Below are 25016 nucleotides of genomic sequence, written 5' to 3'. Positions count from 1 at the left end.
GTCGCGCCTGTCCAAACCACCCTCGACAAGTGTTTGTCTAATCCAGGAGTGGGTAAAATATGCCCCACAGGTTGTATCCAGCCTGCCAAGAGCCTGGATACATTTTGGGTAGTCAGCCCCAGAGTGAGCGCTGGTGGTGAGGGGGAGGCAGCACCTGGCCATGCGGCAGCTCCGGCCAAACCCTCGTCCCACCCTGGCTGAGCCCCTCCCCAGGGCCCAGAGCCTGTGCAGCCGCAGCTTGAACCCACACGCGCCCACGGGGAGAGCAGCTGTGACACACGCTGGCTGGGTGCCTGGGGCTGGAGTACATGTGCTTCATGGCAAGGGGGTCAGGACACAGGAGGTGGCTGGTGCAAGCGCAAGCCTGACCCGAAGCCCCCAACCGGTGGCTGCTCAAACGTGGCCAGAGCGCTGCCATGGGAGAGCGTGCATGGGGTCCAGCTGCAAGGGGAGGGGGGGCGGGGGTGAGGGTTACCAAGCCATTGCTTGGACATGGGGCAGCCGGAGGGTGCATGAGCTGCCCCGTGTTCTCATCCCTGGAGCCTGCCCAGCCAGTGGGCGCAGGCAGATAAAAGGTCACCTGAGCCCCGCTCACTTGCTGCACTTTCCCAGGGAAAGGGGAGGAACTTGAGTGGCATGACATTCAGTGCTTAAAGCAGGAACATTTGTACACCAGACCACTGTAAATTGGAAGTTTTATAGCAGACACAAGGTGCATGCCAATGCCACTACTTGGGCCCTGCAGAAATGAGACCAGGAGTTAACTTGGAAATGCATTTTATTGAACAGGTTAGTCAGGGAACTGCATCCAAAGCAAAGTGCCAGTCACTGTATTCAGCAAGGCTGACACTTGACTTTCCCAAAATATCTTCAAGGCTTGGGTTTCAGATGGAGAACCTGTCCTGGGTCAACTAAACACTTAAAATGTCCTCTCAAGTGAATGCCTATGCCCATTACCAATACTGCCCCCACCCTTGACAGGTGGTTACAAAGGATGCCCAAGGACTGTAGCATCCCAACTACAGTTGCAAGCATTTTGTGCTGGGTCGTTTCAGGTAATTTGGCAGTAGCAGTGATCAGCAACCTGGGCTGTAGCCTGTAGAAAGGGCAAAAAAACCTGAGGTCTTCATCTGGAGGGTACAAGACAGATGCAGCATCCTTACCCTGTCCCCCAACTGCCCAGAATGTGAAGAATCAGTATTTGTAGTATACGCAGGAGCTTAAATGAACACCACTCGTGTCTCCACTGCACCAATGCTACACTTAAGTCTATACTTAAGAGTTTTGAGAGGATACATTGAGTTAAGTACCTAAAACCCACAAATCTATCTAAACCCAATCAGCGGAGAGAAAACATCTTTATATTAAAATAATTTAAGCAATTTACAAATTGCAGCAATAGACGCTCTTGATTTTGAAATAAAAACCTTTAAATCTATTTAAAAAACCCAAACAAATGCGAGTTTGTTTAGCTCCAAAATACATTCCCCACAAAGTATGTTAAGACACACAACACCGCTATGTACAAAAAGTGACGAGTTTCCCTCTGCTCCTTTAAACTTGACTGAGGCAGGGGAGGCAAGACATAGCTTTCAATAGGAATCTAAAATAGAAACACAGCCCAGGAACAAGGTTAAAAAGGTTGTTTTCAACATGTCCAAACTGCTATGAACAGTTTACCATGCTAAATAACTGCCATGACTCACACTTCTTTTAGATAGTTTGGAACTGGTTTTAACTAATGAAGTTGTAGACCAGGAAATTGGGGGTTTGGCAGTATTTGGTTGCAAACAGCTTGCCATCGGGCGTGGGGTCAGAGAAGGCGATTTCAGCAGTGCTTAGGTAGCAGCCATACATGAACGTGTTCCTGAAACAGAGAAGCAAAGTTCATTGTTGAAGGTATCAGTTTGGCTCTATTGCCATAACGTGCTAGCAGCTGGGTGTTGTTCCATAACTTGTGTGTCATAGAACGTGAGGGTTGAAGAGACCTCAGGAGGTCACATCTAGTCCAACCCCCTGCTCCAAGCAGGACCAGCCCAACTACATCATCCCAGCCAAGGCTTTGTCTTCCCGGGTCTTCAAAACCTCCAAGGATGGGGAGTCCACCACCCTGGGGAGCCTGTTCCAGTGCCTTGCCATCCTTCTTATGAGGAAGTTCTTCCCAATACCCAACCTCAGCTCCCCTTGCTGCAACTTGAGCCCATTGCCCCTTGTCCTGTCATCTGCCCCACTGAGACCAGCCTGACTCCATCCTCTTTGCAGCCCTCCTGCAGGGGGGTGAAGGCTGCTGTTCAACCCCCTCGGTCTTCTCTTCTGCCAACTGAATCAGCCCAGTTCCCTCAGCTTCTCCTCACCAGTCCTGTTCCCCAGCCCACAACCATTTTCACTGCCCTCCACTGGACTCTCTCCAATGTGTCCACATCCTTTCTGTTGTGGGGGGGCCCAAAACTGGACACAAGACTCTAGATGTGGCCTCCCCAGTGCTGAACAGAGGGGAAGAATCACTCCTGGACCTGTAGTCCACTGGTATTTTTATTACAACTTTATTTCACACTGCGGAGAAGGACTCTTGGGTAGAGAATTTTTTTCAAGAGGAAGTAGATTTGAAACAGATGAAAGCCACTAACAAAATTTTGGTTATAGTTGGAAGCTTCCTGGATTTAGGTGACTGCTATCTCAGTAACAATCAGGCTTTTAAGTCTCTCCGCATAATCTTTCCCTGGGTATTTCCACTGAACTGATCCTGGAAGGGAACTCTTCAGAGGCACCTACAAATCAGTGAGCAGAAAAGCATGTTCCTAACAGCAACTGCTGTGAAAGCAGGGGGGTAATGATGGTAATTAAAGAGTAGGTCCCTGCCTTTCATGTTCCCTACAAAGCTCAAAGTACAGAACACAAGCCTAGGAATAAACTGTGGTGTTTGGATTACAATTAGTTCATCAACCATCGTTGTCAGTCAGCAGACTCCTAGCACTCCATTTAACCCTGCTGACATCTAATACATTTGCAGAGGTGGGCTAAGACGCTTACCATTGATATTTTATAGGAGACCCATGACGCATATACCCTTAAGTCATTTGCAGGCCACATTCTAGCTGCTTAGTTGTGAAGCAAGTCTAACCTTGGACATTCAGGGTGAAGCTTTCCCACGGGCTTAGCTTTGCTCAGTGAGCTACAGTACACCCAAAGTCAGACCAAAGCCAAAGGCATGTGAAAAGCCAATCTACGTGATCTGTACAGCTCTCTGCAAATGTTGCTGCACTGCCGCACTAGCTCCGGAGCACAGGCTAGTAACAAATGCTCCTTACCATCTGTCTGATCAATAGGCCAACTCTGCAGTGTGATAGGGGTTCTCAGACCTGCGAAGGACATGCATCTACACTCTTCCATAAGCCAACAACTTGTCCCAACGCCATGGGGTTACCCTAAGTAATCAGCTTTTCCACATCACCATGAGACTATTGCTGTGCTGCTCTTGCTGTTACATTTTGGGAGAGAATCATCTCTGTTCCCCACCTGACCACATCCACCATCCGGTGCGCGATGCTTTTTCTCCGCATCAGGCTGAACACCCAGATCCTGCTGATTCCGCAGATGGCAGGTTCCGGCTTTGTGGAGCAACGCCAGGCACGATGGTACTCCAGGACCCCCTGGTTCGGGGACTGTGGGGCATGTGGCTCAGAGAGCACCCGGAACGCCTATTGGGGAAAAATCATTGAGGAGTTAAGTCAGTGTCTCTCCTGAGAGCAACAGAGTGGCAAGCTGAGCTGACCTCCAAGACTGTCCGGCAGAAAGGCAAGCGACTCTTTTTAAATTGGTTCCTTAAATGTCACCCTGATAAAGCCAGTTGCCAGTAACACATCAGTCCAAGCAAACAGTTTAGATGCTGGGAGCACTGCCTACCTGTCTGATTTGCTCCGCAACCAGACAGCCAACAATCTTCTTCTCGCTAGACACAAACAAGTAGGTTTTGATCTTGGCTGGGCAGCTCAGCACAACTTGTTTAAACCCCAGTTCGTTATCCACGAGTTCTCGCACCTCTTCTGCCTGATAGGAGTTAAAAGGAGACACAGGCTAGAGCCCAGCACAGGTCAGAGAAGCAATCAATTTCAAACACAGGAGCGTAGCTCAGCTGATCACCCACAGAAAAGTTCATTATCCAGCTGCTAAATCTGCATCTAGCTTGGTAGGTGGGCTGCACTATCCTGAGATCTATTACATTGGAATAGTCTTCTATGGAGTTATGGACATGCCCCTGAGGTATTGAAAGGTCTAGATTATATCTGTTTATATTTGAATGCACATTCCTGCAGACAGAAAGATGGACCAGCTAACTCAATAGGCTCTCCCCATCCTTTATCAGCTATGCAATATACACTTCACCCCTTTGCAAAGTCCGGCCCCCTAGCCTCAAACAGCAACCTGACACAAGGCTGACAGACAATGCAGTGTATGGCATTCCTTCTTCCCTGCTTGACTTGAAGGACCTAAGCCACGCTTGCCCCACTGGAGCTCTGCTGGATGAGCAGCAGCTCATCAGCTGCTGTTTGAATGGCTTCCAAATCAGCAGGCACGTCTCTGGCTTTTCAACAGACCCAGTAATAACTGCATCAGCAGAGAGCTAGTACCTCAAACTGCCTTCACACTGGATAAACTCTCAGGGCTGGGAGCTCCCCTCTTCATCCTGGGATGTCACGGATGATTACATCCCTAATCCTTCCCCAGATGTTGGTCTAAGCTGCTGTTCTTATTCCTGATATGGGTATGCCTCCAGCTAGTGCAGGGATAAGAACAGCACTGGAACAAGTTACCTAGAGAGGTGGTAGATCCTCTATCCTTGGAGGTTTTGAAGCCCCAGGTGGACACAGCCTTAGCTGAGATTATGTAGTTGGGGCTGGTCCTGCTTGGAGCAGGGGGTTGGACTAGATGCGACCTCCCGAGGTCCCTTCCAAACTGAATTTTCTCTGATTCTATAAATGGCTACTTTAGCTTATCTGAACAGGAAAAATATGCAAGATGCTCTGGTGATACAGGGACTCGGGTCAGTTTGGCAGTAGCCCCAAGAAGCGTCAGCCTCCTTGTGCTAGGCACTGTACAAACACATTTAGAGAAAAAGCTGCACCTTTCTGACTGCATATTTGGGGTCATCTGGAAGGACCAGCACAATCTTCCCATCCCAGAACTCTGCTACCACCCGTTCTTTCTTCCAGCTCTGCCAGAGAAAACAAAAAAGTTAATTAACTGCAAGGAAGGGAATGAAGGTTTTATTTGTAGAGCAGACATCGTAGCTGTAATGTGAATACCCTCTGGTTTCAAGGTGGTAAGGGGAAGGGGAAAGTCAAGTCATATGCATTAACCTGGTGGCAAAAGGCGATTATGGGAATTGGCAAAGTAACATACCTTTTAACATGTCACTTGGGCAACAGAAAACCTTTGGCCTATGCAATCTTAACTCTGTGCTCAATCACAAATGCCACTTCCTGTAAAGTTCTCTGGCTGCCATGCAAGAGTCAGCCATTTCCTTACCGCATATTTTAGCCCCTCAAGGAACCGCTGGTGATACTGGATGTGCTGGGCTTCATCCTCTGGGCTGGCAGCTGTATAGATCATGCCACACGACTTGCACACAACAGCACCAAAATGTTTCTGACCAGCATCCTGGAATCAGGAGGGAAGCCCAGACAAGTCAGAAGTCGAGCTGAAGGGTTCCTGACAGACTGTTCAGATATATTCAGATTTGGCAGGACTGGGATTAAAATAATCCAGAGTCCTGTGGTTGTTCCCCTGTGGGACAGCCCTGTTCATCTGAGTAAATGATGATGTGGCTCTGCAAGTGTTTGATTTCACAGGGCATGGGGTGGAGAGGAGGGAAGGAGCAGTTCCATTATATTAGTTATGTGAATACATTTATGTTTTTTGTTTTTTAATTAATAAAAAAACAGTATAATAGAGAATGCAGTCCTGAATGGGGGGAGCATTCCATGGTATTACCAGAATTTTGGAGGAGCTGGACTATGTACTAGAGGCGTCATGAGGTGAGCATCCATCCTCCCACCAGATACACATACAGGATGGTTTAGAAAATGTCCCTACTGCTGGGTATTAATCCTTATTGCATTAGTCATCGTCAGTGGTTGGAGCACGGTAGCCTTTGCCCAGGCAGCAGACCACATAGCCGTGGGAAAGTTGAGTATTTTTGTGTTAAGCAACTGACTCCTACAGCCTCAGTATGGATTTTTCTTTGTCATTGCACAAACCTCTCCCTATTTATTCCAAGATATAGAAAATTTTTAGCCCAGGGAAACCTTGGGGAAAAAAAACAGATTCCCAAATACTGTTTATAATCCTAACTTTTAATGTTTTGGATGGAGATTCACACATTATTTGGAACCATTTCTATACTAAATAAATAAATCATCGTCCCCTGCAATAACCAGCATGTGGGTTGGGTGCAGTCTCATTTTACCACTACCAGAAGTCTCAGCTCCCTGAAGGATCAGCATCGCCCAGAGGGATACTCACAATAATCATCTGGGCTTTAGAGTCCCTGCTCAGGTCTTTTGTTTTCTTGCTGTTTTTTTGCATGGTGTGAGCCATTGTTGCAGGTGGGTTGAGTCCCAAGGAAGATGCCAAGTCATCTGGGTAAGGCCGTGGCCTGAAAAAAAAATCATGTCAGAGTTACCTTGCAATGAGTGTTGTCACACCCCGCATCAGATGAAACACCAAAGTAAATCACATCCCCAGAAAAAGAAGAGAAAAAGGAATTCAAAATACTCAGGCAGCTTGAGGCTTCCTGTTCCAAGAGACCACAAACTAGGTGAGATGCTCTGGAGATGGTACATGGAGTGTCCTCAGGAGCTTAATGAACACTGTACTCATGTCTATACTCTATCAGTGCGATCCCAGCTGAGTGGGAGCCTGGGGCCTGCAACGTAATCTGTAAGATGTCATTTGGACAGCCCAACTTCAGAATATTTGAGCTTGAATGCTAACACTTCCCAGCCGAGGTAGACAGCAAGGCTCTTACAAGTGGGCGCTGAGTAATAAGGCCAGACCCACCAAAATTGATGGGCACCCCCATCCAAGAGTGCCCAGAACCACAGAAAACAAGGGTGAGAAGAGACCTCAGGAGGGCACATCTAGTCCAACCCCCTGCTCCACGCAGGACCAGCCCCAGCTATATCATCCCAGCCAAGGCTTTGTCTACCTGGGGCTTCAAAACCTCCAAGGATGGAGAGTCCACCACCTCTCTGGGTAGCCTGTTCCAGGGCTTCACCACCCTCCTATTGAGGAAGTTCTTCCTAGTATCCAACCTCAACTTCCCTTGCTGTAACTTGAGCCCATTGCTCCTTGTTCATCATCTGCCCCCCCACCCCCCCGAGACCAGTCCAGCTCCATCCCCTTTGCAGCCCCCCTGCAGGGAGGTGAAGGCTGCTGTTCAACCCCTCTCGGTCTTATCTTCTCCAGACTAAATCAGCCCAGTTCCCTCAGCGTCTCCTCACCAGTCCTGTCCCTCAGCCCCACAACCATTTTCACTGCCCTCCGCTGGACTCTCTCCAGTGTGTCCACATCCTTTCTGTAGTGAGGGGCCCGAAACTGAACACAGGGCTCCAGATGTGGCCTCCCCAGTGCCGAATACAGGGGAAGAATCACTGCCCTCGATCTGCTGGCAGCGCTCCTCCCAATGCAGCTCAGGATGCCATTAGCCTTCTTGGCAACAAGGGCATGCTGCCGGCTCCTGTTCAGCTTCCTGTCCACCGTCACCCTAGGTTAGCCCTCAAATCCCAGCAGGCAGTCATTCTTTCACCGATTCAATTCTCAAGGTATCTGAACCTGGTTCTGCCTAAGACAGGAGTCCACAAAGAAGCAGTCCCCCACCCCACCCCTGAAGAGCTTGATCCCATAGGCATACTCCCAGCATGCTCAACATGCACCTAACAGAAAAGACTGGGCACAACACAGCAGCGGCCACTTTCATTCAAAAATGCATTGCTAAAGGATGAGGAGGTGGAGCTACTTTTTGTACATCTGTCTGTTTACAGAACTTGCCCAGTCTAAGGGGGTTCGACAGCACCTCCCACCAGGCTGAAGAGTCCAGTGGACTCAGACCCCATGCCCTGGGTGACTGCTCTAGCCATTAGGCAGTTCTACAAAGGAGGCACCCCCCCCACCATCTCTCTGAGCTCTGCTTGTTTCAAATATTACAATGTAGGCACCTAACTCCAGGAGACGGGAATTTCCACCCACCATAAGGACCTCCACACAGCCTGCAGTTAGGCATTAAGCACCAGCTGAAGTAAGACTGAAGGCAGATCCCAGTCAGCAGGTTCTCCTATTGGAAAGCCTGGGTGACTCCCTACTCTTGCAGCTCATTTGGAGGTTCTTAGCGGCGAACTCCGAGCAGCGGATTCTTCTCCACCGTCTGGCCCTTGCAGCGAGGTTTCATAGATTTCATAGACATTCGGGCTGGAAGGGACCTCGGGAGATCATCGAGTCCAGCCCCCTGCCCAAAGGGCAGGAAGTCAGCTGGGGTCATAGGATCCCAGCAAGATAAGCATCCAATTTGCTCTTGAAGGTGTTCAATGTAGGTGCTTGAACCACCTCTGCTGGCAGACTGTTCCAGCCCTTGGGGACTCGGACAGTAAAGAAATTCTTCCTTATGTCCAGCCTGAAATGGTCTTGCAGGAGTTTGTGACCGTTCGACCTCGTCATCCCTCGGGGCGCTCTGGTGAACAGACGTTCCCCCAGATCCTGGTGGTCACCCCTGATAAACTTATAGGTGGCCATCAGATCCCCCCTGAGCCTGCGCTTTTCCAGGCTAAAGAGTCCCATGTCTCTCAGCCTGTCGTCGTAAGGTCTGTTTTCCTGACCTCTGATCATGCGCGTGGCTCTCCTCTGGACTCTCTCAAGCTTCTCCACATCCTTTTTGAATTGTGGAGCCCAAAACTGGATGCAGTACTCCAGCTGCGGCCTCGCCAAGGCCGAGTACAAGGGGAGAACGACGTCCCGGGATTTGCTCGACAAGCATCTACGGATGCACGCCAGCATTTTGGTCGCTTTACTAGCCGCAGCATCGCATTGCAGGCTCATGTTCATCTTGTGGTCAATGATGACCCCCAAGTCTCCTTCTTCTGTAGTGCTATCCAACGTAGCACTGCCAAGCCTGTAAGGAAGCTGCAGGTTTTTCCTCCCAAGGTGGAGAACCTTGCATTTTTCGGTGTTAAACACCATCAGGTTCTCGTCTGCCCATTTGCTGAGCTTGTCCAGGTCAGCCTGAATCACCTGCCTATCTTCTGGCGTGGATGCTTTGCCCCAAAGTTTGGTGTCATCGGCGAACCTGGCCCGTCCACTCCTGACTCCAATGTCCACATCGTTAATGAAGATGTTGAACAGGATGGGTCCCAGGACAGAGCCTTGAGGGACCCCACTGGTCACGGGGCACCACGATGAGTGACTGCCAATCACAACCCTCTGGGTCCGACCACGAAGCCAATTTCCCAGCCAGCGGATCGTGGTGGAGCCAAGGCCACAACTGGCCAGTTTGGCCAAGAGGTGATCGTGGGATACCAGATCGAAGGCTTTTTTGAAGTCAAGATAATATGACACCAATCTCATCTCCCTTGTCCAGGTGATAGGTCACCTGGTCGTAGAAGGAAATGAGATTGGTCAAACAAGACCTACCCGCAACAAACCTGTGCTGGCTGTCCCTTAGGATGTTAGCCTGGGCCAGTCCCTCAAGGATGGCCTCCTTAATAAACTTTTCTAAGATCTTCCCCAGGACAGAAGTCAGACTAATGGGCCTGTAGTTAGCCAGATCCACTCTCCTCCCTTTCTTGAAGATCGGCACCGCATTGGCCTTCTTCCAGTCTTCGGGCACTACACCAGAGCGCCAGGAGCTCTCAAGGACCCGTGCCAGGGGCTGGGCTATGACGCCGCCAGCTCCTTGAGTACCCTGGGGTGCAGGTTGTCAGGGCCGGCTGACTTGAAAGTATCCAGCTTCTCAAGGTGTTCCTTCACGGGGTCAGCATTGATGGAGGGTAGGGGATCCCCATCACCCGGATCTCCCTGTCCCATAACAGGCATGGGCGTCCCATGGGACTGATGAAAGACTGATGCAAAGTACCTATTTAATAGGTTGGCTTTTTCCTGGGCGTCAGTTGTCAGTTGCCCCATCTGATTTAGCAGGGGTCCAACATTGCCCTTGCTTTTCCTCCGGCTCCCCACATATCTGAAAAGGGACTTTTTGTTGTCCTTGATGCTTGAAGCTAGTTGGAGTTCAGTTGCAGCCTTGGCTTTCCTGGTTTGCTCCCTGCAGGACCGGACCAGCGCGGAGTAATCCTCCTTGGAGGTGAATCCCGTCCTCCATCCTTTGTAGGCTTTCCTTTTTAGCCGCAGGAGGTGCCGAAACGCTTGGCATTGCATTGCCTAAGTGACCGGAGGCTCAGATTTGCAAAGAAATTTGCCTAAACTGTCAGCAAGTCAGAGCTGGGAACAGGATGTATCAGTCCTGCCTTGCATTCCTCCAGTTCTAATCAGACTTGGAACAGGGGCTTTGCCAAAGCTGGACTAAAACATTAATGAACTGGAATAAATTCTGATGCACAGCACGTACGCGGGACACCTCCGTCCTCAGCTGCTTCACATGCATACCTGAATGTCAGTACCTAGAAACATACCCCTGGGAGCAGGCATTCAATGAGAATACATACCCATTTTATTTACAGCGATAAAAGGCACCAAAATCAAGCGAATGCTTCAGAGCCTCTTGCTGTATCAGACAGTGAGCTCAGGCCTGTGGCTCTACAGCCATTCCCAAGGACAACATCTCAGGCACTAAATGCACCCTTGAGTGAAGAATCAAGCACTGAAGAGAGGGAAATAGGAACTGAAGACAGGAAGAAACAGCCACACTGCCAAGACCCCTCTCCCTCCCGTACACCTAGGATGACGGTGGCTCTGCAAGGTTGTGGAGTGATCCAAGTGCTCTCCTATACGGAGGACGCATGAAAGGTGGCAATTCTTACTCTCTCCCCCCATGCAAACATAGTGGTGTCCCTCCTGCACCCCCTTTAAGAAAGGGAAGGCAACCATGAAAGATGAGATTCAGTAAAAGTTAAGAAACTGTTTCATAAGGCTGTTGTTTCAGCGCTAAAAATCTGAGACACTCAAAGGGGCCTCTCACTGCCAGCTGGCTAACAGTAACTGCGAGCTGGCCCCAAGCCCATGCTGCACCTGCTCCAAAGCACCTCGAACCACCTCCCCTTGTGACTCTGCTCCAGCAGTAGAGATCCAAGACTGTCAAGCTAAAGCGCTCAGTCTGGATGCAGCGATTGGCAGCAGCTTCACTTAAAGACCCTTCACTCTAAGCTCTTTTCTCTCTTACAAATCAGCAGAGAAAAAAAACTGCTGCTGTTCCAGGCACGAGGCAACGCTAAGAGAGGAATGGGATAAAACAAGGGAAGGGTTTTTCACACGGCTGTTGATCCAAATGAAGTCTTCATGTGAAACATTTAAGTTTATTATGTGTGGTCTGAGATGTGGAGAACCACATGTTAAAACTGTGAACGAATGCATGGTGTTTTTATAGCATTACCTTTAGTGGTTAGGGTTCTTTCAGCAAATTCAGTGAGGGTCCCTGACTGTTGCGCTATTACTCTTAACGTGGAATTGATTTACAGCCACAAGCACTGAACGGTTTTCTAGATTTAGATGCTGAGGAGTTCCCAAAGCAAAAAATTAAAATCTAGTCCAAGTAGGAAAAGTTTGTGCTCATCTCTTCCCAAGAGACAACATCGTGTGGGAGGTAACAGCAAGTCCAAGGCCAATTTTCAGTTAATCACAAACATTAGAAATTCAGCATATTCCAGAATTCCATTTGCACCATGGAAGGTATTTGAAAAGCCACATAAGGAAACAAAGTAAATATTGTAAACAGATCTTGCTCTTTCCACACTCCTAAGAAGCAGAGAATTATTACAGTGTGACAAGTTTAGGTTTGTTTTGGCTCTATCAAATGTAGAATAATTGTGTGTTTAAGCTCACAACAATCTGAGATCAGAATGTCCGTTTGCTAACAATCTGTACTAAAAAGCTGATTAAGTAAGACAGAGGGATTAGTAGGTTCTTATTTTGTGTGTGGGAAAACATGGCATTTTCATTAGCAACACAGACCTATGACAGTGGGTTAATCAAGCTGTCAAGAGCACAGTCATACATTAGCATGATCATTTTCTACAGGTTAGATGGCTTGCTGAGCAGTCATCATCTACTTAACAGCACGAAGAGTTGGTACTGTAACAGAACAAGGCGTAAAATACATAGATCTGCTTAAGATGGTTAACCGCTAATGGTTCTAAAACACCTAGGAAAGATGCACTGCACGGGGCGAAGTTTGACTTGGCATAAGACAACATAGAGCAAAGACTCTGTTCACATCATCCACTGTATCTTCAACCTGCAACCCCCTTTTCAAAAAAAGAATGGTCTGCAACCGCAGGGATGTTGGATATTATGGAAAGAAGAGCGATCACCTGACAGTTCCCAACCATAGCTCTCTCTAAGATAAAATGTGAAACTCCTGAAGCAATTAAAGATTTAAAAAGGAACTCAAAAGTTCAAGTACTAGTTGAGTTAGAGTAGAGTTCTGCACTTTTTAGGTGCTCAGAAGGTTTTTGGACATTCTGCATTGTACCTCTCAAAATACCAGATTAGCAGAGAGATGTGAGGATGAGTATCTGTAGTTCTAGTTATACATTCTATTAAAAAGCTGCTACTCAAGAAAAGCGATGAACCAGGAAGAGGGTGATTTACCATCTACCTGTCCGGACCAAATTTTGAGTGTATGCTGGGTAACACAGGGTTAAGTTTGAACATGCGCAGACAAGCCAAGTTAGTGGAAAATCACCAGGGTGCCCAGCATGTGCCTCCTGTGCGACCTTAGGGCTTGTCAATCAAACCTGATCTAGATTGTAACAACGCACATGCTCAGTTCTGCCAACCAAATGATATCATCAGTCCAGAAAATTCCACGAGGAAAGCAACCTGATTGGCTACCTGGTTGTCTTAAAAGACTTGTGAGCCCCTGCCCAGCCGGGAGACCGGAGAGATGCGACCTGAGAGTAGAGACCGCCTTGGCAGAGACTGTCTCGCAGGGAAAGATCAGCCCGACCTGAGAGCAGAGGCTGTCTTTACAGGAACTGCTCTTCAGGGGGCTTTAGGCCCACTGGTCTCCTCACGGCTGCGGTTCCGCGACTTATTCGATTTCATCTTCGTACTGATTCTCTGGCTACCGAACTGATCTTTGGCCTTGATCTTGACCACAATCCCGACTGACCCGACCTGCATCTTGACCACCAGTTTCGACACTGTCACATCTTTCGGCATCGACCTTGGCATCACCACCGACTACCTCTTTTCGTCCACATTGGACTCCGTTCATCTTATCTCATGTTACAGTTCGTTTTCCCAATTTATGAGCCGTTGACCAGTCCTGGGACTATCGAGTTGGGCAGCCGCACCTAGCCTCCAGGCTAGAAAGCAAGGGCTCGGCTCAAGAACCCCGTGGACCAACAGACCCCTTTGTCGTTTGTACGTTTGTTAATACTGTAACTGAACAAGCAAGGCTTCTGCCTACGCTCCAGAAGCGCAAGTAAATAAAATACATCTATTTGAAACCGCACGTGTCCCGTACCGCTCAGACTCCTCGCCGCTAATCCTGCCTGTTCCATACTGAACCCTCGGCCCACTGTAACTTCGGGGCCGCTGTTCCTCGACACCACCCATCGCAGTTTTACAGGCAAATTAAACAGGGTACTGCAGCTCAAGTGAGCTCAGTAACCACCACTTTATTTCAAAAAATTACTTAAATATCTGAAAATTAATACGAGATTATGAGAGAGAAAAAAAATATATAACTAGACTGTCAAGTCTGTAAAGGCAGAGTATGCGTTTCCTGTCCTTCAACACGGGCAGGTTTTATTCGTTGAACTACAGTAGCATCCACAGGTCCCAAACGAGAGCAAGATTACATTCAAGGTGCAGCAAAGGATGTTGAGGTTAGATATTAGCAAGAACTTTCTCACTAGGAGCGTGGTGAAGCCCAGGAACAGGCTCCCCAGGGAGGTGGTGGACTCTCTGTTCTTGGAGGTTTTTAAGCCCAGGGTAGACAACCCCTTGGCTGGGATGATGTATCTGGGGCTGGTCCTGCTTTGAGCAGGATGTTGGACTAGATGTGACCTCCTGAGGTCCCTTCCAACCTGAATTTTGTATGATTCTTTGTGCTGGAGCAACAAACACATTTAGGAGTTAGTCTCTGTCCTGCAAGCTTCATCACTAAACCTGCTAAGACAGAAGAGGTTAGGGTCACCTCTTTTTTTCAGTATACAGATGGGATTAATGAAACACAGATGGTGGTCAAACAAGGACAATGTGGTACCACCAGGAACTGAACCCATATTTCTTTAATTTCCAGTTGGATACTATACTCGCTTTTAGTCCAAAGAAAGACTTAGTGTTCTGATCTCCCTCTCAAAACCAGAGCCAATACTTTCACACCTCCTGATGGTTCTACCTCCTCACTTACAGTTCCGATGGAGAATATCCGTTTGCTAAACTTTGAATTAATACATTTTCTTAATTGGATTTCTAGAGATAGTTAGGAGTGAGCAGTCTCTCCAGAATCCCATTCTTGGAGAACATTAGAATAAGGTCAACATACCTTTTTTTGCTGCTGGAGAATGTACTGAATATGGGGTAGATAAAACCTGCTGGAAAGAAAAATGGAAAGAGACATTACTAGTATTAGACTCCCTAAAGATTGAAAGAAGTACAAGTGACTACCTAGAAATGAGCTCCTGGGACTCCCTAAAGATTGAAAGAAGTACAAGTGACTACGTAGAAATGAGCTCCTGGGAAACCCAGACACTTTCAAACAAGACAAACATGAAAGGCAGAAGGTAGGGCAGGTTGGCTTCTTAGACTAACTGGTTCAGAGAGACAGGAGCTTTCATAGGCAACAACCTACTTTGTCAGATGCTAGGAACAGACTGGCGGAAATAAATTTTTTTTCTATAGAAGGGGAGGGAACATTGCTGAGGGAGGTAGTAAGTGCATTGATTGGCTCAGTTGAGATGAACCGGGTAGCTCACTGAAGGAACACAGGTAGTTCACATAACAGGATAGACCCCACTGAGACCCAAGTTAATACAATCCAGTCTGTGGGTAAGGGTGAAAATCACACGTTACACTTTGACCACACTAGGTAAGTGGTAGTCAAGCGAGAATGTGCTGTTACCAGTTCTAACTGGTTAATACCATTTCTTGCCTGCACAGCTCTGACTTGCCACTAAAGGACTGGCAAATAGGAGCAGGGCTAGGAGCCAGGACATCTGGGCTCTATCCCTGCTCTGGGGGGAGGTGAGGAAGAGGAGTTGGGAGTGGTGCATCCTGGGATGCTGAAGGATTGCAAATTGCTGGTGTCATTTCCTTGAAGTAGACTATACGAATACAAGCTGGGTAGCATGGCCCAGAATTAACCCTTGCCTGAAGTGGCATTGCTTTGAGAAGCTCTACACAAGACGCTTTGAGTGCAATAGACTACTGCGCATTAATGTGGTGGGCAAAACCCATTATAATATGCTAATACACAGCACTTTTAATCTACTAATGGACACAAAAAGACCATTTGTTTGCACCAATATGCAGTAGCACTAATTACAGTGCATTAAGTTAGTACTTGTCATTACAGGTGCTAAACTTAGTGCGCCGTAATTATGGCATGTTAATGAACATGTAGACATGCCCAGAGAGCACTTAGCACAAGTTAACAAACTTGAACATGTGGACACTTATGTTTTAAGGTAAGTTATGGTCTAAGTCAGGAGTGTAAAATAATTTTGGTTCGAGGGCCACTTAATCAGTTTTGATGTCCTTTCAAGGGCTCAGTTTCCTTGTCCTACTTTCTCTCCCTCCCTGAAGCTGTAACACATCCCAATTCCCATCCCCTCTCTCTTCCTCCCACTCACCCTTCCCCAGAGCTGTAGCATGCCCTGATCTTCTCTGTCTTCCTCCCCAGAGATGGAGCATGCCCTGATCCTCCTCTCCCTCTCTGGAGCTGTAGCACATCCCAATCCCAGTCCCCACCTGGAACCTGCTGGCCCCATTCTCAGTTTACGCTACCACCTGCCCAGCATGCCAGAAACAGCCCCGGGTGGGCACCAACGTCAGCTGTGGACATGCCTGGCAGGTTCTGGGTGGGGACTGTGGAATCTGCCTGGGTCCACAGCTAACACTGCTGAGCCAGTGCAGGGTGGAAGCTGTCCCACCCACCACCACATGGCACCTGAAGCTGGAGCTGCTGGCCACCCATGGACTAGATCCTATCAGTTGATGGCCACCTGCCAGTGGGTTAATTCCAGCCCATGGGCTGTATTTTGCCCACCCCTGGTCTAAGTCTAACATGTGATTTCACCCTTATTTATTGTTCTGAAATTTTAAGTTCAAGTTAGGTTTTAAAGCTTTTTTTCTGTAGTGGGGGGTGGTTCTCTTTCTTGGATTTCTGAGTTATTGAACCTGAAACAGAAATCATGCTTAGGTACCTTAAATCAGTACAACTCCATCTTTACTTACCCTTCTTATTCTCACTTGGAGACTGACTTGAAGGAATAATTTCGTCATCATCATCTAACTCACAGGTTATAGAAGAGCCAGTTTCATTTGAGTCCTGTAATCAAGACAAAGATTCATAAAGCTTCATTTTCAGCTTGCTAGCTACAGAATCTCACCAAGCTCAAGAACCTCACATGACACAGACAATGCAATGTCATCCTCTTTCCTTTCCAGTACAGACATGCTACTGGTAAAGGCTACAGATTCTACAATATTATGTTCAAGTGAAGATGGAATATCACCATGTAATGTCACTGCATGCAGAACACGTAGTCTCATGGGCAGCACTGGGGAGGCCACATCCAGAGCATTGTGTTCAGTTCGGGGCTGCCCACTAAAAAAGGGACGTGGGCAAATTGGAAAGAGTTCAGTGGAGTACAATGAAAGTGTTTCAGGGGCTGGGGCCCATGACTGGTGAGGAGAGGCTGAGGGAACTGGGCTGATTTAGTCTGAAGAAAAGAGAAGACTGACAGGGTGTTTAATAGTAGCCTTCAACTCTCTGCAGGGGGGATGCAAAGAGGATGGAGCTGGGCTGTTCTCAGTAAGGACAGATGACAGGACAAGGAGCAATGGGCTCAAGTGGAAAAAAGGGAAGTTGAGGTTGGATATTAGGAAAAGCTTTCACTAGGAGAGTGGTGAAGCACTGGAATAGGCTCTCCAAGATGTGGTGGAGTCTCCATCCTTGGAGGTTTTTAAGACTCGGGTAGATAATGCCCTGTCTGGGATGATGTAGTTGGGGCTGGTCTGGTTTTGAGCAGGGATTAAATGAGATGTGAGGTCCTTTCCAACCTCATTTTCTATGATTCTAACACCTCAGCATTATAACTTGTGAAAAAATGGAGCACCCTATCAAGGGCCTTATTGCTTTTAACAAATTGTCAATATGTCTCTCACTTGGCCACACATGTCCAATTCTTCAGCAGTCACAAAAGCAGCTCCAAAATGTCACAATAAATAATTTTAGCAAGACGTCATGACTGTGGTTTCCTGGTTCATGAAGTGGATAGCCACATACACTTGATCCACTTTCCAATTTTCCATGTTTTGCAAATCCCAGGACTTTTGTTACAGTATCTTGTGCTTTTTCTTCATTTTCATATTGCTTATACGCTGTTCCAACCTTTGTTTATAATTATGAAATTGCAAAGGTTTAGGGAACTTCCTGCAAAGACTCGGGTGGTGTGCCAAATCGATTTCTGCTTAAGCTTCTGCCCAACTCCCCGTTTCCCTTGTATGTGAAAACAAATTAATCCTTTCTTCCCCATCACCGAAGCCTTAATTCTCTGGAAAGTCACCAACTACAACAATTAGCTCAAACAGGAGCAATTTGAAACTAGATCAAGGCACAAGGCTGGCCTCTACCGATTGCAAAAATCAGAATTCATTTTCATATGCCCAATGCTACAATTACCTTTCAAGAAATGTCCTTTGTCAACATAAAAACCTATGCTCAGGCGGAGCCAGCTGCTTTGAAGTTACATTTTTTTACTGCATGTGTGAGATTGTCACACAAGCCAACATTTGTATTTTATTAATACTATATTGTAAAAACAAGCTGGCAATCAAGTCAGGAATGTGCTGGATATAGTACTACAGCACAAGTGAACAAAAAGGCAATAAATAGCTCTTTACTGAACCAACACAGGAATATAAAACACATTAGTTCAATGAAAACTATTACCCACCTTGTTCACTGTTTCCTCTGAAAGGCCCATACAGCTATTAAAGTATTCCAGCATGCCTACATTTTAGATGCCAGAACATGGCAGCCAAAATATGGCACTAAATGTAATGAAATAGTTTGAAAACCTGTTTTGAATTTGACATTTTATTGCTGCACTCATTGTGTAGCCACCCTTACCTCTGGCATCTACATGCTGGATAAGAACCCGGGGCCCATATCCAAACCTAAACAAATCTCTAGCAAACCATAAAAATAAAAGCAAGACCTGGCAGGGACTTAATTGTTTAGGGCTGAGCTGTGGAGCAATTTTTAAATGTAATCATTGGAGTGCTATTGAACTTCCATTGTATGAGGTCCAATGCATGCCCAAAACAAGTCAGACCCATTCACTTCTAGACCTAGAAGCTGACACTGTCACAACACCTTGCGATTCAATGCCTTGGTAGTTGAGTACCCAACTGGAGACATCTTAAAAGTGACCTAGCTGGTAAGTGCTCAGTCCTTCCTGGAAAGCAACCCCCTTTCAAGGAGCTCAAGCCATGCAGCCAGAGGGTAAGGTACCCTAACTACACTTTTCAAAGGTTGGGTCAAAATATTTTATTACATTTGATTAATAACCCATATAATTACTGCAACCTCCTTCTGTCTTGTCTTCCCAATATACATGTTGTTTCACTTGTCCAGGGGTCATAGAATTATAAAAAATGAGGGTTGAAGGGAGCTCATGAAGTCTCACCTAGTCCAACCCCCTGCTCCAAGCAGGACCAGCCCCAACTACATCATCCCTGCCAACGCTTTGTCTAGCCAGGTCTTAAAAACCTCCAAGGATGGAGAGTCCACTGCCTCTCTGGGGAGCCTGTTTCAGTGCTTTACTAAACACTGGAACAAGTTCTGCAGGGACTGGAGAAGTGCTGAAATTATAAATGCTGTGAAGGTCAGAAACAAGCTAAACAGACAAAGAATACATTACAAGGGTGTTTCAGAAAGTCATGACAATTTTAAAATAAAACCATTTTAAGTGCAGTGATCATTCAGTGGACCATATCCACAGAGCCCTAAACAATGGGCACATTTGACAGTGCTGTCATCAGTGTTCCCCATTGCTGTATAGTTTCCCACTCATTGCACATAAAAAGGTTTCAAAATTGCCATGACTCTCTGAAACACCCTTGTCCTTTAAATACAAAATTCTTTTTGCTAGTAGCTGCACCTCTGGCAGGTAATACAGCCTGCCCTGCTGCCCCCTGACCATACGAGTGGCCTCCTCTGGACCCTCTCCATGCTGTCCACAACCCTCCTGAAGTTTGGCACCCAGAACTGGATGCAGTACTCCAGCTGCGGCCTGACCAGTGCCACATAGAGGGGGAGGATCACCTCCCTGGACCTGCTCGAGATGCATCTGTGGATGCAGGACAAGGTGCGGTTGGCCTTCCTGACTGCCTCCCCACACTGTCGGCCCATGTTCATTTTGGAGTCGATGACTCCCAAGATCCTTTTCTGCCTCTGCACTGATGAGAAGGGAGTTCCCCAGCCTGTAGGTCTGCTGCTGGTTCTCTCTCTCCAGGTGCAGTACTCTGTGCTTGTCAGTGTTGAAACCCATCCTATTCTCATCCGCCCACCCCTGTAACCTGTCTAGGTCCGATTGTAGCCTATCCCTCCCTTCTAGTGTGCCCACTTCTCCCCCCATCTTAGTGTCATCTGCGAATTTGAACAGGGTGCTTTTTACACCCCGGTCCAAGTCGCTGATGAAGATGTTGAACAGTATGGGCTCGAGTCCCTGGGGGACTCCACTGCCCACATCCCTCCAGGTCGAATAAGACCTGTTCACCACCATGCTCTGGGTGCGGCCCTCCAGCCAACTAGTGATACATTTGACTGTGTAGGTGTCGATGCCACAGTCCCCTAGCTTTTTAACGAGAATGGGGTGAGAGAGTGTTGAAGGCCTTCCTGAAGTCCACAAAGACTAGGTCCACTGCAACACCTGCCTTCAGGGATTTTGTGACCTGGTCATAGAAGGCTGCCAGGTTGGTCTGACAGGACCTGCCTCTAACGAACCCGTGCTGGTTGCCCCTAAGCATAATCTCCCCTGCTGGCCCCTCGTGATATGCACCAGGATGATTCTCTCAAAGAGCTTCCCCAGGACCAAAGTAAGACTAATGGGCCTGTAGTTTCCTGGGTCCTCCTTCCTCCCTTTTTTGAAGATGGGAACCACACTGGCCCTTTTCCAGTCCTCTGGCACCACGCCAGAGCACCACAAGTGCTCGTAAAGCCGTGCCAGGGTCCCGCAATGACCGCAGTCAATTCCCTCAGCACTCTGGGGTGGAGACTGTCAATATGTCCAGTCCCTCCAGAAGTTCCCTGACTAGGTCCTCACTGACCCTAGGCCTGGGTACGCCTCTCCTGGGACCTATGGGAGTCCCGGTGAGGTGGTGGCGGCGACCCAGTCCCTGCTCAGAAAAAGAGAAGCAAAGAAATTGTTAAATAGGTTAGCTTTGCTGTCTGGTGCAACGACCAGATTTCCTAGCATGTCCTGCAGAGACCCCACGTTATGTGTGGTATGTGGTGCTGCAGATGTGTCTGAAGTGCCGCACATTGCATGGCCACGACCAAACAGGGTAAAAATCAAGCTTTACATAGCATCTTTTCTAGCAAGTTTTCCTCCCAGCTAACCTATATTGAATTATTCATTGTGATATAGCAGTAGTGACAGAGAACAAAACAGAAAAGAACATTTTCTCACCCAAATCTGCATACCCCAAACCTGTATTTCAAGGATTTGTTTCAATGCTGCCCTGCCCTGCGACATCAAAACCTTACTGACAAAGATCTCTCCAATTAATCCCTGAAATCCCAGGAGCCAGGAGTAGATCTATAAGGGATCTGTCTTCAATAAGGTTCTCAAATATGCTTTGGTGAAGCACCACACGGTTCCCTGTACCTAAATATGCATTACTGCACCCCTGCCGAACAAGGCTAGCAAACATCCTTGTCACTAGGATGCGTCTGTGTGTGTACTTACCACGTCCCCTGGAGTTAGGGGCTTTGAGGAATCAGATGGACTGGCACGGGTCCAGTCGATTTTCTGCAGAGGTGCTTCTGCTTCACAGACAGCGTCCTTTTGGCTTATACTCCTTGTCACTCTTTTCTGATCATCCTTCTGGAACCCAGATGCATGTTTCAATTCCTTGCTGGCCTCATCAATTTTGTTTTCATCAGTTGAGCAAACCTTTGAATTTGCCAACAACCCAGCCTGATCATCCTCTGCAGCAGATTTGGAGAGAGGCTGAAGAGATCTAGGGGCTGAAGGAAGCTTTTTAGGACAAGGGTGGGATTTTTTCCCAGTGGAAAAGAATGCAGCTCCCATCTGGAGTTTCAACACCGGTTTTACTTTCATGCTTAACACTCTGAAAGGATCCTCCGTTTTCTTTTCCACAAGGCCATTAGTACTCTTCTTTTCCACCTCAGATTTCACAGGGACTGTATCCAGCTTGGCTTTCTTAGAGGTCTTTGCTACAGCAGTGGGGCGCCTGGATGCTTTTGAGCTTGTATTCCTAACCCGCTTCACATTTACCTGTAGTTTCTCCGTCTTGCTGGCAGTGGGGAGATTTCCATCATTGTTTCTTGGACTGAAAGGCCGAATTTCTTTAACCAGCTTTCTCTCCAGTGGAGTGAGGTACCATTTTTCTTTGCTGTAGAAGGATGCAGCAGACAAAACAGACTGGTACATGGAACCAGATTTTGGGGACACTTTACTTGGGAACTCCCAACATGCTGCCTTTGGGACACTGGCCGTCTGAAGCGGGGAATTCTCCAAGTCCCTTGACGATGATGATTTCAGGGGCAAAGTCTGGTTTTCTTTATCCTCATCCCTGGATGTACGGGGATTTTTTTTCTGAGAAGCAAAACTATGATCTGTAGATGACTTTGCTGGCGACAAACCCTCACCGAAGTCCCTCATCAGTTTTTTCACTGGAGCCATGAGAGCCAAGAGTGCACTATGAAAAATAAATCAAATTAAGTTAAGTGTTTCTCTGTCTTACTTATTGGAGAATTCTTCTCTCAATCATGGTTCTTCAATTCTTTCAAAAATAGTTTCCTCTATTGGGAAATACCTATACAACCTATTTTGGTTCTTTGATTAAATCTCACTCCAAGCCTCTCAACCACACAGAGCTATCTAACTGCCTTCTGTCGATGTAGTTCCCATAAACTGTACTGAGAGTTACCCATATGAACAAAGGACAATATAGTTTAGCATTTTTCTCCTTACATTTTTTTTGTCTCCACGCAAACTATAATTTTCTTTTACGCCCTACGTTTCCTAGAGCACAAGGCAACTGCCACTGCATATCCTTGTTCATCATTATCACCATGCATCCTGTCAAAAGATTTCCAGGAATAACACTTAATATTTCCTTTTGTCAATCAAGAGTAAAAAGTATTTACACGTTTGCTGATTTTAGGTGTTTGCTATTTTCCTTACTTTGGTCATGAACACAAGACTTCCAATATTTTTGTACGACAGTGTTGGACACACAGTTTCCCTCTGCTTCCTCAAGACATCCACACAGCAGCGAGTTACAAGTATGCAGGAAGTTTGCCACCCCCAGCTACTTTCAAACTCATTTTTCCAATGGTCAATGTCTCTTATATTAAAAGACAATGAAAATGGCTGGGAGGCTGGAGCACATGACATGAGAAGATGCTGAGGGAACTGGGCTGACTGAGTCTGCGAAAGGAAAGACTGAGGGGGATTGAATAGCAGCCTTCAACTCCCTGCAGGGGGGCTGCAAAGAGGATGGAGCTGGACTGTTCTCAGTGGGGGCAGGTGACAAGACAAGGAGCAATGGGCTCAAGTTGCAGCAAAAAAAGTTTAGATTCAATATCTGGAAAACCTCTCACGAGGAGGGTAGTAAAGCACTAGAACAGGCTACCCAGAGAGGTGGTAAGATCTTCATCCTTGGAGGTGATGAAGCCCTGGCTAGACCAAGCCTTGGCTGGGATGATGGAGTTGGGGCTGGTCCTGCTTTGAGCAGGGGGTTGGACTAGATGTGACCTCCTGAGGTCCGTCCCTCCCAAAGCTCTTTGTGTATAATTATATGAAAAAAGAATTATAGGCAAAAAAACCTTCTGGATATCAGGATCTTAAAAAAACGATTGTTGGGTTCCCCCTCTCCCAAGTGTCTAAGCTCTTGCTTAAAACCAATGTTTATGTTATTAGCTCTCTTCAGAACTGTAACCTCCTCTCAATGTTTGTAAATGCCATGTAAAAAAAGTTAACACTATACACAAACCACTTCCAAGCAAAATAAAGTATTCTTTCAATGTGTAATTAACCCATAAACTTAGATCAACAGAACATTGGGTGACTAATTTTCTATCCTAATTTGTAGGTCTACATTATATTACAAATGTAGCAGGGTTTAAAGCTTGAGGTTCTCTTCATACTTTAAATAAAAGCTGTCAAGCTGTTCAGTACACTATAAAGCATTACACATTAATGAAGAATGAAAAAATACTGAATTTATTGCTTCTCATAAACACCCTACTACTTTTTTCCACTATATCATAAAAGTATTAAGGAGAGATTTAAAAGATTTGTTATATCCAAAGTACATCAAGTGAAGCAATAAACATTCAGTTTTCTACTGTGAAAAACAGGAAGGATGAAATTTGTCTGTGGAAAGGAGTTGTCAATAGCTAACGCACCCATCAGGAGTGGTAGAACTACGATTCCTCTTCCTTGGAGTAACAGCTGCCATCTCCTTGCTAGAGCACCTAAAAGTTAAAAAAAATAAATAACTAAATAAATATAATTGCATTGAAAATAAAAAATGCATAATGCTCCATCTCTAAATCGGCTTTAAAATTTGAAATATCTTAAAAGTATGTGCATGCTTTATGTAAAATATTAAAGAAAGTCATTGTCCACTGGATATATTCATTCGGGAGTTTCTTGAAAAAAGTTTAAATATTTTTTTTTAAATTAAATGAAAGGGAAAAAAAAATCACTATCCCAAGCCCTCATTTGTGAAACTCCTCTCTCTCAAATAACATAGTTCATTCCTGGAAAATGTGTCTTCCTAGGTAGAGGCTATACATAAGAAACTTCAAGTAGAAAAAGATTTAAGGAATTTTTTTGGACGTAAGGAAAATTAATGTACTCCCCCCATCCCTTTTCAAGGTGAATTACCATGTCAAATTAGGAATTATAATTGGATTTGATTATTAAACGCTATTTCTAATGCTTCAAACTCATGCGTCAAATGCTTCAAGCTCAAATGCATCAGTGCTGCTCTAAATTGGCATTTCACACCAAGCCTATGTGTTACAACCATGTATTTTAAAAACTTTTAGGTGATTTATTGATTTTGGCAGTATGAGACTGTGGTAAGTGGAGAACAGGACTCAGGATTAGATAAGGAATATGAGTGGAAAGCAGATAACGCATGTGGGAGCTGCCATCTTTGCAGCATACAGGAGAGAAGCCCATGTAACATGGAGTCGTAATGACAGCAGCAGAGGACAGGAAAAAATCTCTACCATTCTTAAGACACATCAGACAGTTTCTTTCATAACCTGATCAAGCTCATTTTAAAACTGGCTGAGTTTTCTGCTCCCCAACACTTCCATGTGGGAAGCTGTCCCAGAACATCACACTGTTCTT

At 46.5% G+C, this 25016-nt stretch overlaps 1 protein-coding gene across 1 annotated transcript in view; it reads right to left on the bottom strand.

Annotated features, from left to right (window-relative positions):
• Positions 1 to 576: 576 nt before the first annotated feature.
• The window catches only part of ESCO2 (establishment of sister chromatid cohesion N-acetyltransferase 2), a 31062-nt gene continuing 6622 nt past the window's right edge, over positions 577 to 25016 (bottom strand). Inside the window, exons 2-11 of the mRNA XM_090031140.1 lie at positions 24059 to 24127; positions 21369 to 22344; positions 16627 to 16720; positions 14717 to 14765; positions 6523 to 6655; positions 5527 to 5658; positions 5123 to 5212; positions 3904 to 4047; positions 3517 to 3698; positions 577 to 1867 (exon numbers count right to left, since the gene is read on the bottom strand). Of these exons, the coding sequence (XP_089887266.1) occupies positions 1735 to 1867; positions 3517 to 3698; positions 3904 to 4047; positions 5123 to 5212; positions 5527 to 5658; positions 6523 to 6655; positions 14717 to 14765; positions 16627 to 16720; positions 21369 to 22344; positions 24059 to 24111 (1986 nt within the window). The 5' untranslated portion in view covers positions 24112 to 24127 and the 3' untranslated portion in view covers positions 577 to 1734. The remainder of the gene's footprint in view (positions 1868 to 3516; positions 3699 to 3903; positions 4048 to 5122; positions 5213 to 5526; positions 5659 to 6522; positions 6656 to 14716; positions 14766 to 16626; positions 16721 to 21368; positions 22345 to 24058; positions 24128 to 25016) is intronic.

This window comes from Crocodylus siamensis, chromosome 1 (assembly GCF_052110815.1).
Source record: "Crocodylus siamensis isolate JL-2025a chromosome 1, ASM5211081v1, whole genome shotgun sequence".
Classification (NCBI taxonomy): domain Eukaryota; kingdom Metazoa; phylum Chordata; order Crocodylia; family Crocodylidae; genus Crocodylus; species Crocodylus siamensis.
This window is presented reverse-complemented; position numbering and strand designations above follow the sequence as displayed.